The 14761-nt window shown below is 33.6% G+C and overlaps 1 protein-coding gene across 2 annotated transcripts; it reads right to left on the minus strand.

Moving 5' to 3' along the window:
* Positions 1–4249: 4249 nt before the first annotated feature.
* On the minus strand, positions 4250–8833 carry LOC128183253 (uncharacterized). 2 transcript variants are annotated; one of them, XM_052852199.1, is made up of 5 exons: positions 8742–8833; positions 8467–8522; positions 6104–6241; positions 5238–5354; positions 4250–4483 (listed from the first exon to the last, which is right to left on the minus strand). In XM_052852199.1, exons 1-5 carry the CDS (start codon positions 8810–8812, stop codon positions 4341–4343), a joined length of 525 nt encoding a protein of 174 aa, XP_052708159.1. In that variant the 5' UTR covers positions 8813–8833; the 3' UTR covers positions 4250–4340. The 2 variants fall into 2 exon arrangements, with proteins under 2 accessions (XP_052708159.1, XP_052708158.1); XM_052852198.1 differs by having other exon boundaries at positions 8461–8522.
* Positions 8834–14761: the final 5928 nt, after the last annotated feature.

A 14761-nucleotide genomic window follows, 5' to 3' on the forward strand; every position in this document is an offset into this window, starting at 1 on the left:
TGTTAAATCCGTTCTTCTTTAGGTATCGGCATATACCTTGACGAATATTGAATTAGGTTTTTTTTCTTATACAGTTTTCCATTTTATTCAATCGTACATTACTGACGAAATCCTCCAGTACCCCCGATAGATCTTTTTTTTTTAGTGTAAAAAAATTTCTGTTCACTGCACGTTCATGCAAAAACACATTCAAACTGTTCACACTGAAATATGCGGGGGGGGGGGTCTTTCAGTTTCTTTTTTTTCTTTTCTTTTTAATTTTGCACGAGTTATTTTTTGTAAATCGACTTATTGATTGTTGTTGTTAAGCATACAGGAATCTTTTTTTTTCATTCCTTTAATTAGGTGTCGTAAAAGAAAGCACTTTGGAGACTCAGTGGTATCAGATAATTACAAATGTTTGAAAGATAAGTATTCAATATTATTACAAACTCTGACATTGATATCCTTATCAACATTTGAACAATTGTTTAAATTTTATTAACTTATTGATTGTTTTATGTCATTGTTTGTAACTTCTTATTATATATCCTAACACTAAGTATTTACTAGAGTCAGACGTGGCGTAACCAAATACGCAATCAACTGCCAATATCAGTATCGTGAGTTCGATAATCGATCGCCGCTCAAACTGATTTTTGTCTAAACACATGTCTTGCTCTTGTTCGGCAAAGTATGCTTACATGTACTCCAAATCCTTTGTGTGCTATGCGAAAATAGAGGAGTATTGAATATAAAGCGACAAATAAAACTGATAGGAGGCATGATAATATAGTTTCTGATCTAGATCTAAATTAGTTTAATAAATGTACCTTCTAATATTCAAAAAGTTAAGAACTTAGATTTTTAAAGGTCACCTGAGTAAACTCAGGTGACCTATTGCTATCCGTTTTCGTCCGTCGTCGTGCGTTAACGATTTTACATTTTTACTTCTTAAAAACTACAAGGCTGATTGTTATCATTTTTGGTGTGAGGCATCTCTATGGTAAGAGGAATCTTAATTGTAAAATTGCTGGTTCTACCCTTCCCGAGGCGCCACAGGTTGGTCCAAATATTAAAAAAAAAAAGCCAAATTCTCAAAAATCTTCTTCTCTACTTCCACACATGTGAGGAAAAAACTGTTTGCATAGTTATGATGTCCATGAAGCCTTCTACCAAAATTGTGAAATTGATGGTCCCTGGGTCAGGGGTTCTTGCTCTAGGGTGGGGCCAATATGGTGATATAGTAAAAATGTATTAAATCTTAGAAAATCTTCTTCTCTACTCCCATATATATTTGTTAAAAACAAATTTATGATTATGATGTCCATGAAGCCCTCTGCCAAAATTGTGAAATGTATGACCCCTGGGTCAGGGGTTCAGGCTCGAGCTCTAGGGTGGGCCCAATGTGGCCATACAGTGTATAGTAAAAATGTATTAAATCTTTAAAATTCTTCTTCTTTACTCCCATATATATTTGTAAAAAACTAAATACATGATTATGATGTCCATGAAGCCCTCTACCAAAATTGTGGAATCCATGGCCCCTGGGTCAGGGGTTCTGGCTCTAGGGTGGGGCCAATGTGGCCATATAGTAAAAATGTATTTAATCTTAGATCTTCTTCTCTTCAGCAATATATATTTGTAAAATCTAAATACATTATTATGATGTCCATGAAGCCCTCTACAAAAATTGTGAAATTCATGACCCCTGGGTCAGGGGTTCAGGCTCTAGGGTGGAGCCAATATGGCCATATAGTAATAATGTATTAAATCTTAGAAAATCTTCTTCCCTTCTCCCATATATATTTGTTAAAAACAAATTTATGATTATGATGTCCATGAGACCTCTGCCAAAATTGTAAAATTCATGACCCCTGGGTAAGGGGTTCAGGCTCCAGGGTGGAGCCAATATGGTCATCTAGTAAAAATGTTTTAAATCTTAAAAAAATCTTCTACTCTACACCTACACATGTGGGCAAAAAACTGAATACATGGTTATGATGTCCACTAGTCCTCTACCTAATTTGTGAAATTCATGACCCCTGGGTCAGGGGTTAAGGACATGGGGGGGAGCAATATAGTGTTGATGCATATAATGTTTAAAAATTTTCTTCTCTATTCTCACACATCTGTATAAAAAACTGACTTATAATTATATCTACCAGGAAGTCCTTTATTGAAAATTTTAATTTTCAAGTCCCCTGAAGTACGGACTTTGACTCTAGGGCAGGGCCAAAATGGATGTATAGGTGTTAATGCATATAATGTTAAAAAATATATTCTTTACTCCCACACACCTGAAAGGAAAAACTGAATTCATGATTTTGTGGACTGATCTCTAAGTGTTTATTTATAAGAAGGGGGGGCATATTACTTTGCTGCTGTCTGTCGGTCGGTCGGTCAGTCCACCAACAGTTTCCGTTCATTTTCTTCGCAGAGGATGAACATATTGAAATGAAATTTGGTATACAGGTTTATCATGATAATATCTAGGTCAAGTTTGATATTAGGTACAATCGAGCAATTTGCGACAGAGTTGTGGCCCTTTGACTTAGAAAAATTCCAGTTATTTGCAGTTTCCGCTCATTTTCCTCGCAGAGGATGAACATATTGAAATGAAATTTCAATATTTGGTATGATAGAGCAATTTTTGACAGAGTTTTGCGCCTTTGACTTAGAAAAATTCCACATATTTGCAGTTTAAGTTCATTTTCTTTGTGGGTGTTTCTAAAGCCCTTTTCACAATTGGCGCACGACCACTTTACACCACTTTGCGATCGAAATTGTTGAGCTTTGCACGAGCTCTCGCAAACGTTGCACGGGCCCTCGCTTACGTTGCACGAGCTCTCGCATTCGTTGCATAAGTTTTACTGGTCGCATGAAGTCTCCTCTGAATAGTGGACATGCACACTATTCAGACGCGACCCAACGCGATCCAAATTATCGCAGTGCAACGCACGAACATTAGTACGAACGTTTTACAACGTTTTGTGTACTCGCAAGAGTGATACACGATTTATGAAGATCATAAAAAAAATCGCTGGTGTTTATGCGTCTGTTTTGCGTATTCCATGTAATCTTGCAACGTTTTACTATCATTGCACCAATTATCAGCCTCAATATGATATGCTTTGCTATTAGTATATATACCCTGTATAAGTATCTCTGTTTCAGAACAAAATTAACAATACTCATGTATTGCATGATGGTAACATTAATGCAATACACGTTTTATTCTACCAAGCAACATATGATTACACAAAATACGTTGAGTTCTCATAATGTTTTACTTTTCAACAGTTGCAACATTAACGTCGTGATTGTTTGATTTCCCATGCAACTGTCTCACTTTTCTTTCATAAATCATAGATAGTTAAGTTGGTTCTGAGATATAAAGAGAATCATAATGATTACATATTTTTGATTTAATCATATTTGTTTACATCGTATGCTCATATATACTTTTTCATTCCTATGATATCCCCCTGTCCCGTGACTTTCTAGACCAATCAGATATAATAGAATAATCATATTGAGGTATAATAATAAATGCTGGGTAGTGAAGAAATACCATCAACTCAAGATCATAACAATTTTGTAACGAACGTTGCAATGACCAAAATGACCTCCGAAAAACAATTCACACTATGCGCCAAGTCACTCGTGCATGACGAGACTTAAAGTTTCCGCAATGTCGGAAAACACAAACTTTAAGAAAATTATTTAGGGAAGCTAGAATATCGTTGTATTCAAAAAAACTTTTGCTGTGAGTCACGACGTGCCCCAAATATTATTTTGAAAACACGGTTAGAAATTTCCTGAAGCTAGAACGTTTTCTGTTAGGTATACCTATGTACACATCCTAACAACTGAATTAAGTAAATCAAAAGTTTTGGGGCGTTATGTCACCTTTTTTTAACTCTAAGATTATTCAATTTAAAATATATATTTTGCAAAAAAAAAAGAGTTGGCATAATTTTCATAGGGCTTTCTTTTTCTACTTACCTGTTTACCATTGTTTTGTTTGGGTTGTTTTATCTGCTGGTACTCATTATACACATTTTTATCTACTATACAACCATAATAAGCAGCATTATGCTATCTTTTATCCACTTTTAAGATAAGCACCTTATTCAAAATTGCATTGAATAAAATCATACATGTATGTCATAATTATGTGTACCTTATAGAGAAGGCTTACATAAGCATTGCCTGCTGAATAATCCATTTATGTAATATCTTTATATAGTAAAATATTTTCAAGTCAGATCAATTGCATAGAGATATTTTCTATCTTACATTTAGTATTTGTCCATGGAAAAACAATAGCTTAACATCAGTTAATAGAGCGAGTGTTGTTATTTTGTCACCATAAAGCGCGCTCCCGTGTACAGCAAGACGAGTATGCCAGCAAGGACAAAAAGACAAACAATGGTCGTCTTTATAGTGCTAACAGATTTGCCATGATGCCTCCTATCTTCGCATTCTTTTTTGTCAAAACCTAGAATATGATCAGAATGTATATAAAATGTATTATCTATGCTTGCATTGTATTTTCTATCTATCTATCTATCTATCTATCTATCTATCTATCTATCTATCTATCTATCTATCTATCTACCATCTATCTCATACTTTTGTAAATAGTTTCTGTGTAAAATAACAACGAATAAACATGCTACATGTACTGTATCTAACCGTGAAAAAAGCTTTCGTGTGATCGGCCTATGGTGACGAGTAATCAAAACTATTCACCTGCGGCATTCGATTTCCCTTGTTTTTTAACTCGGAAGACCTCTGTTGTAATCCGAGTCGCTACGTTAAATTCAGTGTCTAATAAATTTATCATTAAAAAAAATCTGCATCGCCGACAAATAAAGTGTTCTTCGGTATGATAAAATACCTATTTACTGTCTTTTCGGACGATAGCAAGTTTATTGTCCCCCTCGACAGCAACTATTTCCCTCGGATTCACCTCGTAAAATATATAGTTGCTACAACGTATAGTGTGGGACAAGAAGCATCCTCATAGCCAGTATACCGATTTTAGTCTTAAATGTCACTTCCTAGCAAACAGTTTTTGGGCGACGTTATGAAAATAATAAATGTTTCCGTTCAATTTTTCTTTTCACATGTAAATCAGATGCTAGCGACAATATATAGTGAACATTTATTTTTAAGACTCGTTTAAGTTTTTTTCTTTTATTTAATATGTGTTTTTTCTTTCAATTAAATAATAAAGTCTCTGAATTTACCTAAGTCAGTGCCTGCGGATGTTGATTGGTTCACATGGGTTTTCTTTTTTGTTCTTTTGTCGTTATTCCCTAATATTGTCTTTCTTAAAATGTCAACGGTATACAGCCCATTCCTTTCTATAAAAAAACAACGATATAAAATCAGCAAAATATCTGTACTGCTTAATTACGACTCAATTTAACTTCAGAAAGAGAAATGTGACATATGTTAAATGTCAAACATTCGAACTTAAAGCTGTTTGGTCCGACTTTTCGGTAATTACAGTATCAATTTATTTTTTTTTTTCATACAAATCATTTATCTTAGAAAGTTATGGATTTTCTCCTATTTACACCAGCAGAATCAGTCTCCTTTCAAAGTTAGAAATATTCAAATTAAATAAAAATAATTTGGGCAAACGAAAAAACAAACCAAAATGCTTCACGGGAATGTTTAGAAGAGGAAACCGCTTGGTTGCGTCATCCAATTGATTAGGGTTATTCAACCCGCATGCTATGCTTTGATTGTAAAGAAAGCTTTAAGCAGACTTTAGAAATAATTGCGAACAAAACGTACACATGTATATTTGTAATTTGTCTGATCATTTCGACCTGTATTTAAAGCGATGTCAAATTCGTAATACAACTATACCCGTCCCGTCGTCAGGGGTGAAATTTAACATGAGGCGAAATAACGAGGTACCTTTTAATGTCGTTTGTTTTGTTAGCAAATTTTATACGTTTTTTTCTTCATTGAAATTTGGCATAATTGACGGGCAAAACTACTGCAATGTCTATTATTATACATATACTAAGCATAGCCATCGTTTAAAAGCGTGCATAAATTTGATATAAATTCAGACCAAGCAGCTTTGAAAATAACATACCTTGATTTGCATTGTAACAACCAAGTGCGTGATGACAATCATTTTCTTCGCACACGCATATCATCTGGCAGTGTTTCCCATATAAAGGATAGGGACATCGACTCTCACAGTGCTGCCCGTGGTATCCTATATTGCAGGCTAAAAATTGGTTTGACATGAGCAACTAAAACAAGAGGCCCATGGGCCATATCGCTCACCTGAGGAACAATAGGTATGATAAAATCAGCCTAATGGAGTCATAACAGAAACTATCTAGACAATGTAGTATAATACATGTAGATCCTGTATAAATAAATATAATTTTTTTCTACTGGATATTCTAATGTTTATTATCATTAGTCACCTTTCTATCAGGATGATTTTATAGTAATAACACATGTTTAGCATTGCAGCTCTAAAAAAGGTCCTAAACAATTGTTTATAAATGGGATATAAACATACATCAAACTCTGAACCCCTTGTGAGACCCAATCGTCAAGAAATTGTCAAGGAGCCAAAATCTAAACAATATTAAATAATCACCTGGCAGAAGATTTTTTAAAGATTTACTCTAAATATTCCTTTGTAAACATTCCACCCCAATTGTTGTCCCACCCTACCCCCAGGAATCATGATTATTACATTTTCGAATCTACACTACATGAGGATGCTTTCAAACAGCTTCGAATTCATACTTCCTGGCTAATTAGTTTCTGAGAAGACGATTCTTAAAGATTTACTATATATATTCCTACATAGAAATTCGATCATAGATATTTTGGCCCCACTCTACCCCTTGGGGCTATTGATTTTCACAACTTTAAATTTGCACTACCTGAAAATGCTTCCACACTAGTTTCAGCTTGCCTGGCTAATTAGTTTCTGAAGACGATTTTTAAAGATTAACTCTAAATATTCCTATGTAGAAAGTTAACCCCCCCCCCCCCCTCCCCATTGTGGATCCCACCCTACCCCTGGAGGTAATGATTTCCTAAACTTTAAATATACACTACCTGAGAATGCTTCCACAAGTTTTAGCTTTTCTGGCCTAACGGGGTTTTTTACCGGAATTTTTAAAGATTTACTCTATATTTTCAAATATAAAAAGTCACCCCCCCCCCCCCTATTTTGGCCTCATCCTACCCCCGGGGGTCATGACTTTCACAGCTTTGAATTTACAATATTTGAGGATGCTTCCACACAAGTTTCAGCTTTCCTGGCCCAATGGTTCTTGAGAGGAAGATTTTTGAAAAATTCTCGAAAATTGTCATTAATTCTTAATTATCTTCTTTTGTAGGCGAGCTTGGTCCTTACTTTTCACAACTTTGAATTCCAATAAGCTAAGGATGCTTTGTGCTAAGTGGTTCTCAAGAAGATGTTGAAAATGTGAAAAGTTTACAGACGAACAGACAGACGAACGACAGACAGATGTGATCAGAATAGCTCACTTGAGCTTTCAGCTTATGTGAGCTTACAAATCAACACTTTCACGAGGTCAAATAAAGTCATATAATTATATAATATTTAGATTTTTGAAATGACCATTATATATTGTGCAGGAAATCATTTTTTATCAACAAACCCGCTGTGTCCTACTTCTTGCACCCCATTTGCACACCATAATGATAAATTCGCAACAAAAACTACATTCATGCTTCGGACAAATAATACATGTTGGTTTAGTTTAATTTTATGATGAATTTACGGCTTTTAATGCATCATCAGAAATATTTAACAAATTATTTTATTCTAGGCAAGGTATTCATGAGAGCAACCGCTTTTTCATTTTTTGTACCATGTCTTCTTGAAGGGAGCCATGCCCTTTATTCGGAAAAATGAAAATGACTTTAATCAAGTAGTTCTGGAGCAAAAAATGAGAAGTTTACGACAACATTAAAAACAACAACGATGACCGACAATTAATGATTTTAATAATAAAATTTCGCTTAAGGATCTTCAGCACCCCGTGACCTCTGCCTTTTGTGACAGTATTTCACAGCATGGCGAATTGATCGCATTGTGAAATAACTTAAATCTTTCGTATTTGGTGTCAATCTCTGTGCGATGGGTGTAGCTTCGATTACAAACCCCGATTTCGACTACTGCAGGGGTTTTTTTTTCATGGATACATATAGTGGTAGAATTTTAACAGTCAATTCACCCCCCCCCCCCCCCCCCAAATAATTTTTATTCTGTTATTTTTAAGCCAACCACATGCTAGATATTCATATCTTTAAGTAATTCAGGAAAATGTGATTATATGTTCTCAAAACTTTACATACAAATGCCGTGCTATGATGCATATTGTTAAAGATACGCTTTAAAATACTGTAAACAGAAAATATCTGAAATGAAATTCATGTATGATTTAAACTCACGCGTACAAGATTTCAGTTCAGCATTCCAAATATGTCCACTGCAACAGAAAGTGTTATTCCCCCTAAATATAAAGTTACACATTTTACAAAAACAAAATGCATTAACTTGGCCGGTCATGCAATTCTCACGCATTACTTAAAATCATTAATCAAAAAGTTTATAATATCTAACATTGTTTCATAAACATTCAGGTTGGTTATAACAGAATTCATGGCTTATCTCACTTACTATGTATGAAAACTATTAGCAGTAAAGTGAAAAAGATCGAAAATATACTTACCCTTCGCATTTACGACAGTGGCAAATGCCTGTCTCAAAGAGGACAACAATAACAGCGATCAGTATCTTCATTGTTATGAATGATGATATCGACTATTGTTGTTCACTATTTATATCATAAGTGACAATTGAATTTTCGTTATCCGGTGCCATTGGTGACTAAAAACTAGAACAGGAAATCTATTGATTAAATACAGAGCCCATAAAATTTATAAGATTGGTATCACATATTATTAAAGTTTATTTTTGTAGAGAGAAACATTTTATTTTTATCATGCATATAGGAATGTGTTTTACGGGTCGTGTAAGTTGTAAAGCTTTCTTTTATTGATTCAAAAGTCAATCGTGTTTATCTTTGCATGCACGTTTTTCAACGGATTTGATATGGCTAGCCTGTAGACTTTTTGTCCTTATGTTTGACTTTGATAAAACTTCACATTAACTTTGATAAGTTTATTCTTAAACTCTCTCAACATTAGTAAAGAACAGTGGGGTTTTTTTTTTATATAGGACTGAAAGTCAAGTTAAATATCTCAGACAGGAAACATTGAACTTATGTCAGGTAAAGATAGTTTTTTTTTTCGCCTCCTTAACACGAGAATTTCAAACCTCTTTCTTGTAAGTGAAATATATATATATATATATATATATATATATATATATATATATATATATATATATATATATATATATATATATATATATAAGTTCCTTGTTATTTAATATCATATCAAAATCATTTAATATGTAACATCAAAACACGATGATGTAATTTATTATTTTAGTCCCAAAAAAGGAACAGGAAATATAAAATAATATGGTTCAATTTGACATGAATACACGATATTCCGTTTTCCTGCAAATTTGTAACACACATTCATTTATAAAAATATATGTAATTACGTGATCTCTAAAAATGATTTGGTTTTTTTTCATCTGTAAAATATTTGTAAACACTTTTCGACAAAAATATTATTAGACATCTGTTTTCCAGCATTAACTACACAAGGTTACATGTAAATTAAAAACTTTAAATACTGTAACATCGTCCTATAAATACAATGAGTTCTAGAGTTTGACCGGGACTCTCTTTTTTGTATATATAAACTATTGAATTATTCCAAAATCCCCGTAAATTTAAAGAAAAAATGTCTAACGACTTAAAAGTTGTATAGGAATATTTTCTTTTCTTTATAATTTGTATTGTATTGCTTTTGCATCTAGAAATTTAACAAATTCTCTTTACTTCATGCAGGATCTTTACCGAGATAACAAATAAAACAATGGATCTGTGTACTATAGTTCTTATGGTACTATTCCCTGTGCTAGATGCAGTTGATCTCATCATTGATGGAATATTTCATGACAATGTGAAATCTAACCCAGAAAATGTTCTTACCAAAGATGATGCAAATAATTTTAAGGCACCAATCTTTACGTTTCTCATCGTCGGAAGTGTGGCTGTGTTGATAAACATTGGGATATTCATAACAACGTTCATTAGAAATAGAGGCATTGCGTACAAAGAAGAGGAAATAAAAGTACCGCTATACATGTCAACATTGATAACGTGGTTTGAAGATCTGCCTCAAATTGCACTTTGTCTCATTTTGGCCTTCAAAGTAGATAGCTGGTTGAGTGAAAGTGTTCAACTTACGAAGGCAATTTTTACAGTAGTGAAAGCGATGATTTACTTGGTGTATCTCTGCATGACCAAAAACCGTTATGAAGCAGCGAGATTGTGGCTCTACAAACTTGACTTCATTGGAAATGTTATCTTACTTTTAAGCGATATCATTTTGCTTACCCGTCTGGGTAGTTTTAACATGTGACTTGGAGTATCTACATAGTACACACTATCATGGACAAATTCATTAAAACATGATCAATATTACTGTATAAATTTCAGTTTCATTTCACAATCTGATTAAAATCAGATCCTCGATTCGTTACTTTTTCTGTTGACGCCTCGCGTAGTGACCATGAAAAAAGGAGCGGATCAAAGATCTGATTTTAATCAGAGTGTTCAATTTCAGTTCTTCTTAAAGTACTGTGACCTTATTAAATAAAGCCAAAAAACTATAATAACAAAGGCGAGAATGGCTATCAGTTATATTTGAAATTCATAGTTTGTGTGAAAGCACTATAAAGAGTTTTTGAAAAACCATGTTTCATAAATGCCTTGACGTTGCATTAATTGTTTTTAGTTCCGCGGTTATTCAATAAATTTTACCTTTAGATCGAAATTAATCTAAAATATATTAAATTTCAGCAAATTAGTTATTTAGCCAGATTATTATGTCGATGCAGAGCATATTTTGTATCATTCCGAAATAAAAGAAGCATGATACTGTACAGTTGGAATGGTAGACCATGATCTATATAGTATATTACATCTTTATTTATTTAAGATATGGAGTTACATATTTTTGTCTACTTTATAGTTAAATATCGTCCAGTCTCAAGATATGACCATTAATGGCTTTTACCTTAGTTTTTTTTAACATTCACTGAAAATTTTATGATTTAAAAGAAAGGTTTAGGTTTCCCTGTAGACATAAAAAAGAACTTTGCTGTTACAACTTAATTTATGCACTTAAGGTTTTGACATTCATTCAACAACCTTCATACCCGATTTTTGAAATTATATGGGTTTTCTGAAGACTTTCGTTTTAAAGTTCTATTATTCAGCGATAAAAATAATGCTGTCGAGGGAATTTCCAAAATGTTATCTGTCATACTGTATATATAAAACATTCAATATCACAAGTCAGAGTAATTCAGTTAGAGACGATTATATTTGTTTGGTAAGATTATTAGTCCCCTACCGGTTTTCACCGGAGGGGACTATAGCTTTCCTCTGCGTCCGTCAGTCCGTCTGTTCGTCCGTCTGTCTGCCCTACTTCAGTTTTCCACACTTTTTTTCTTTATGCGTTTGAGGAATAATATGAAATTTGCTGAACAGCTTCAAAATGTCAAACTACAGATCAAGTTTACACTTCTGTTGCGTCTGGTTGACATATTTTCGAGAAAATTAATATTTTATATTCCAATTTTTTAATGTTCGGGTTCGTTATCAGGCTCAGTGTGTATAAAAAACGAGGAAAGTATGTTCAACTTGTCAGTAATAATATCGTGCATTACTTGGACCATTCCTTTTATTGTTTCTAACAAACAAATAAGTTCTGTAAAGTAGTGTTAAGCATTGTGTTGTAAATTTAAGGGTTTTTTGTACGTGTATTATTACAATCGGATTTGTTATCGGGTTGGTCTGTTGAGACGGTAAGAAATGATATTCTGCATAACAGTGCATTGTTTTCTTCAATTTCGACAAACCGGTAGGGAACGTGTATTGCTTATGCAATACTCTCAGAATGCTTGTGATTAATAGTGATTTATTCTCTTTCATTAACAATATTTCAACAATGTCATTTGAAGTGTAAATAATCCGGAACTTTTCTTTTCATAATAGAGAGTATTTTGGATGCATAAGCTGTGTACTTTTTTTAATGTCAAAATGAATTGGCTAACTGCAATATTTATGGTACTTTTCCCGCTTTTGGGTGTCATTTACCTTATCATGGATGGAATCTTCTACGACAAAGTTAAATCAAATTCAAACAATGTTCTGACTTATGAAGATGCCAAGGATTATAAGGCCATTATTTTGACATTTTTTGTCGTCGGAATCATGGTTACATTGATCAACATCGAATTATTCATCGCAACAGCCATTCGCCAAAGAAACATCGCGTGCAAAGATAGCAAAATCACCGTTCCTTTACAGTTGTCACCATTTATGACATGGCTTGAAGATGTGCCTCAAATTGTCATTTGCCTTATTGTGGCCTTCAAAATCGAAGCGTTTCTGAGCGAGGAAGTTCAGCTTGCAAAAGCGATCTTTACCATTGCAAAGTCAATTCTGTATTTGGCCTATTTCCGACTGACGAAAGGTGAGGAGAGAAGCTATTGGTTGCTTTATACGGAGATCCTCGGGAACGGATTGTTACTCCTCTGTGGTGCTGTTTTGTTGGGGCGTCTAGGTTGATTTTAAATCGACTTCTTATGATTTTTCTTTAAATCCATTACGATAAATCAAACGATGTTATGATGTTATGTTGTATTTTTCTTGATTAGTTATATGAAACTCTATATTCACATGCAAAGATTTTTGATCGGATATTTACGTTGAAAAAAAAACGCAAAAAGAAAAAAAAAATCCCATCTCGATGAAAAGATGAAGAAGATTATTATTAATTATATATAATTATTAATCATATAAACTATTTTTTAATCTGTGAACGTTGTATGTGTTTTATCTGTTAACTTACAAAACATTCTATATTGAATCTTTTTCAAACTTACGAAAACATTATTCCTATCTTTTTTGAAATATCTGTTCTTTCAGTTTATCAGTACGCTATTTTTTAAGTGGTGTCGAGTAATTAAGCCTATTATGATTGTATTCTGTAATGCAGACATTGTGTTATTGACTTTTAAAATTTCTTATGCTACAGCTGCTGCTTATTATGCTAGGTGTTGCAAACAATTTTGTTCATTCTGCTGCCGAATATTTAATGTGTATTACACTCTATCTACAGATATATATATATATATATATATAGATAGATAGATAGATAGATAGATAGATATATAAAGCACAAAGAAATTCACCTTGTTGGAGCTCCACCTCCGCCCCGGCCGGGGCTTGAACTCACGACCTCTGGAACCCATTCTCCTAGCAGTGAGCGGCCACTGCGCTAACCACTGGGCCATCTAGGCAAGACAAAAATCTTGCTTTCGATGACGAAAGGAACCTAGCGCGCTGGTCGCTCACTACACGGTCGTTTTGAGATACAGGTGGAATGCAGTTAAACGACAATTTGAGAGGATCGGGACGATACACATTGCATAGATATATACATATAATAAGCACAAACATTGCAATAACTCTCAAATTGACATATACCTGCCCATAGTGAATGATAAAGAAATACATAAAGCACAAAGAAATTCACCTTGTTGGAGCTCCACCTCCGCCCCGGCCGGGGCTTGAACTCACGACCTCTGGAACCCATTCTCCTAGCAGTGAGCGGCCACCGCGCTAACCACTGGGCCATCTAGGCAAGACAAAAATCTTGCTTTCGATGACGAAGGGAACCTATATATATATATATATATATATATATATATATATATATATATATATATATATATATATATATATATATATATATATGAAGCCAATTGGACTATTTTAAATAAAAATACGCACAAATTTACCTATAAAAGAAATACAATTGAAATCAGAGCAGGTGGCTAAATTAAAGATTGTCAAGATTCATTTACATTTTTCTCTTAAAAACATCCACATGAACGGCAATAGATTTCTTACAGAGATTTATGATGTTTTCATCTTTTCTTCATTTAGATATCACTTGGAATACCTTGCAAATTTTTTCAACTTATCATCCAGGGACATCCATGAATGTTACAATATAAAACCTCGGAAACATAATATGTTTAACATATACTGAAGTATTGAAACCTGATAAGCTAAAATAAAGATATTGGTAATTTTTCATACATTGTCAAGTTTAGAACTCTGCGGTATTTATAAATATTAGAATAACTAAGCCAAATGTAAATCTAGGATATTTTAGAACAAAGTATAGCTGTTGATCCACTATTTAGTACAAAAGAACTATTTACTAGAACAAGGAAATCATTCTTTGTTTGAAATATCAAGGACTTTGTGAAGTTTTATGCTGGCAAATGTAGTCATGATATTCGTCATTTGGTTATTTGACTAAAGCAAATCATTTCAGATTTATGCAGTAAAATCATTACATCTTTTCAAACTCTTGTGTAAAGCACACAATTTTGATTCTATAGATTGATATATTTCTTTACACTACTGGCTCTAAAAACCCCTGTCCGTACATGTATGAACTCCCCTGTCTTCCCCTGTCACCCCCTGTGTTTTCACTGCCATCCCCTGTACATCCCCTGTGTGCCACT

Source organism: Crassostrea angulata, chromosome 5, assembly GCF_025612915.1.
Source record: "Crassostrea angulata isolate pt1a10 chromosome 5, ASM2561291v2, whole genome shotgun sequence".
In the NCBI taxonomy this organism is placed as follows: Eukaryota; Metazoa; Mollusca; class Bivalvia; order Ostreida; family Ostreidae; genus Magallana; species Magallana angulata.

Coding starts and splice junctions, on each gene's coding strand:
- LOC128183253 (XM_052852198.1), bottom strand. CDS start 8,812: ATGAAGATACTGATCGCTGTTATTGTTGTCCTCTTTGAGACAGGCATT. Junction 8,523..8,741: donor CACTGTCGTAAATGCGAAGG/GTAAGTATATTT, acceptor CTTTATATTTAG/GGGGAATAACACTTTCTGTT. Junction 5,355..6,103: donor TTGTTACAATGCAAATCAAG/GTATGTTATTTT, acceptor GTTTTTTTATAG/AAAGGAATGGGCTGTATACC.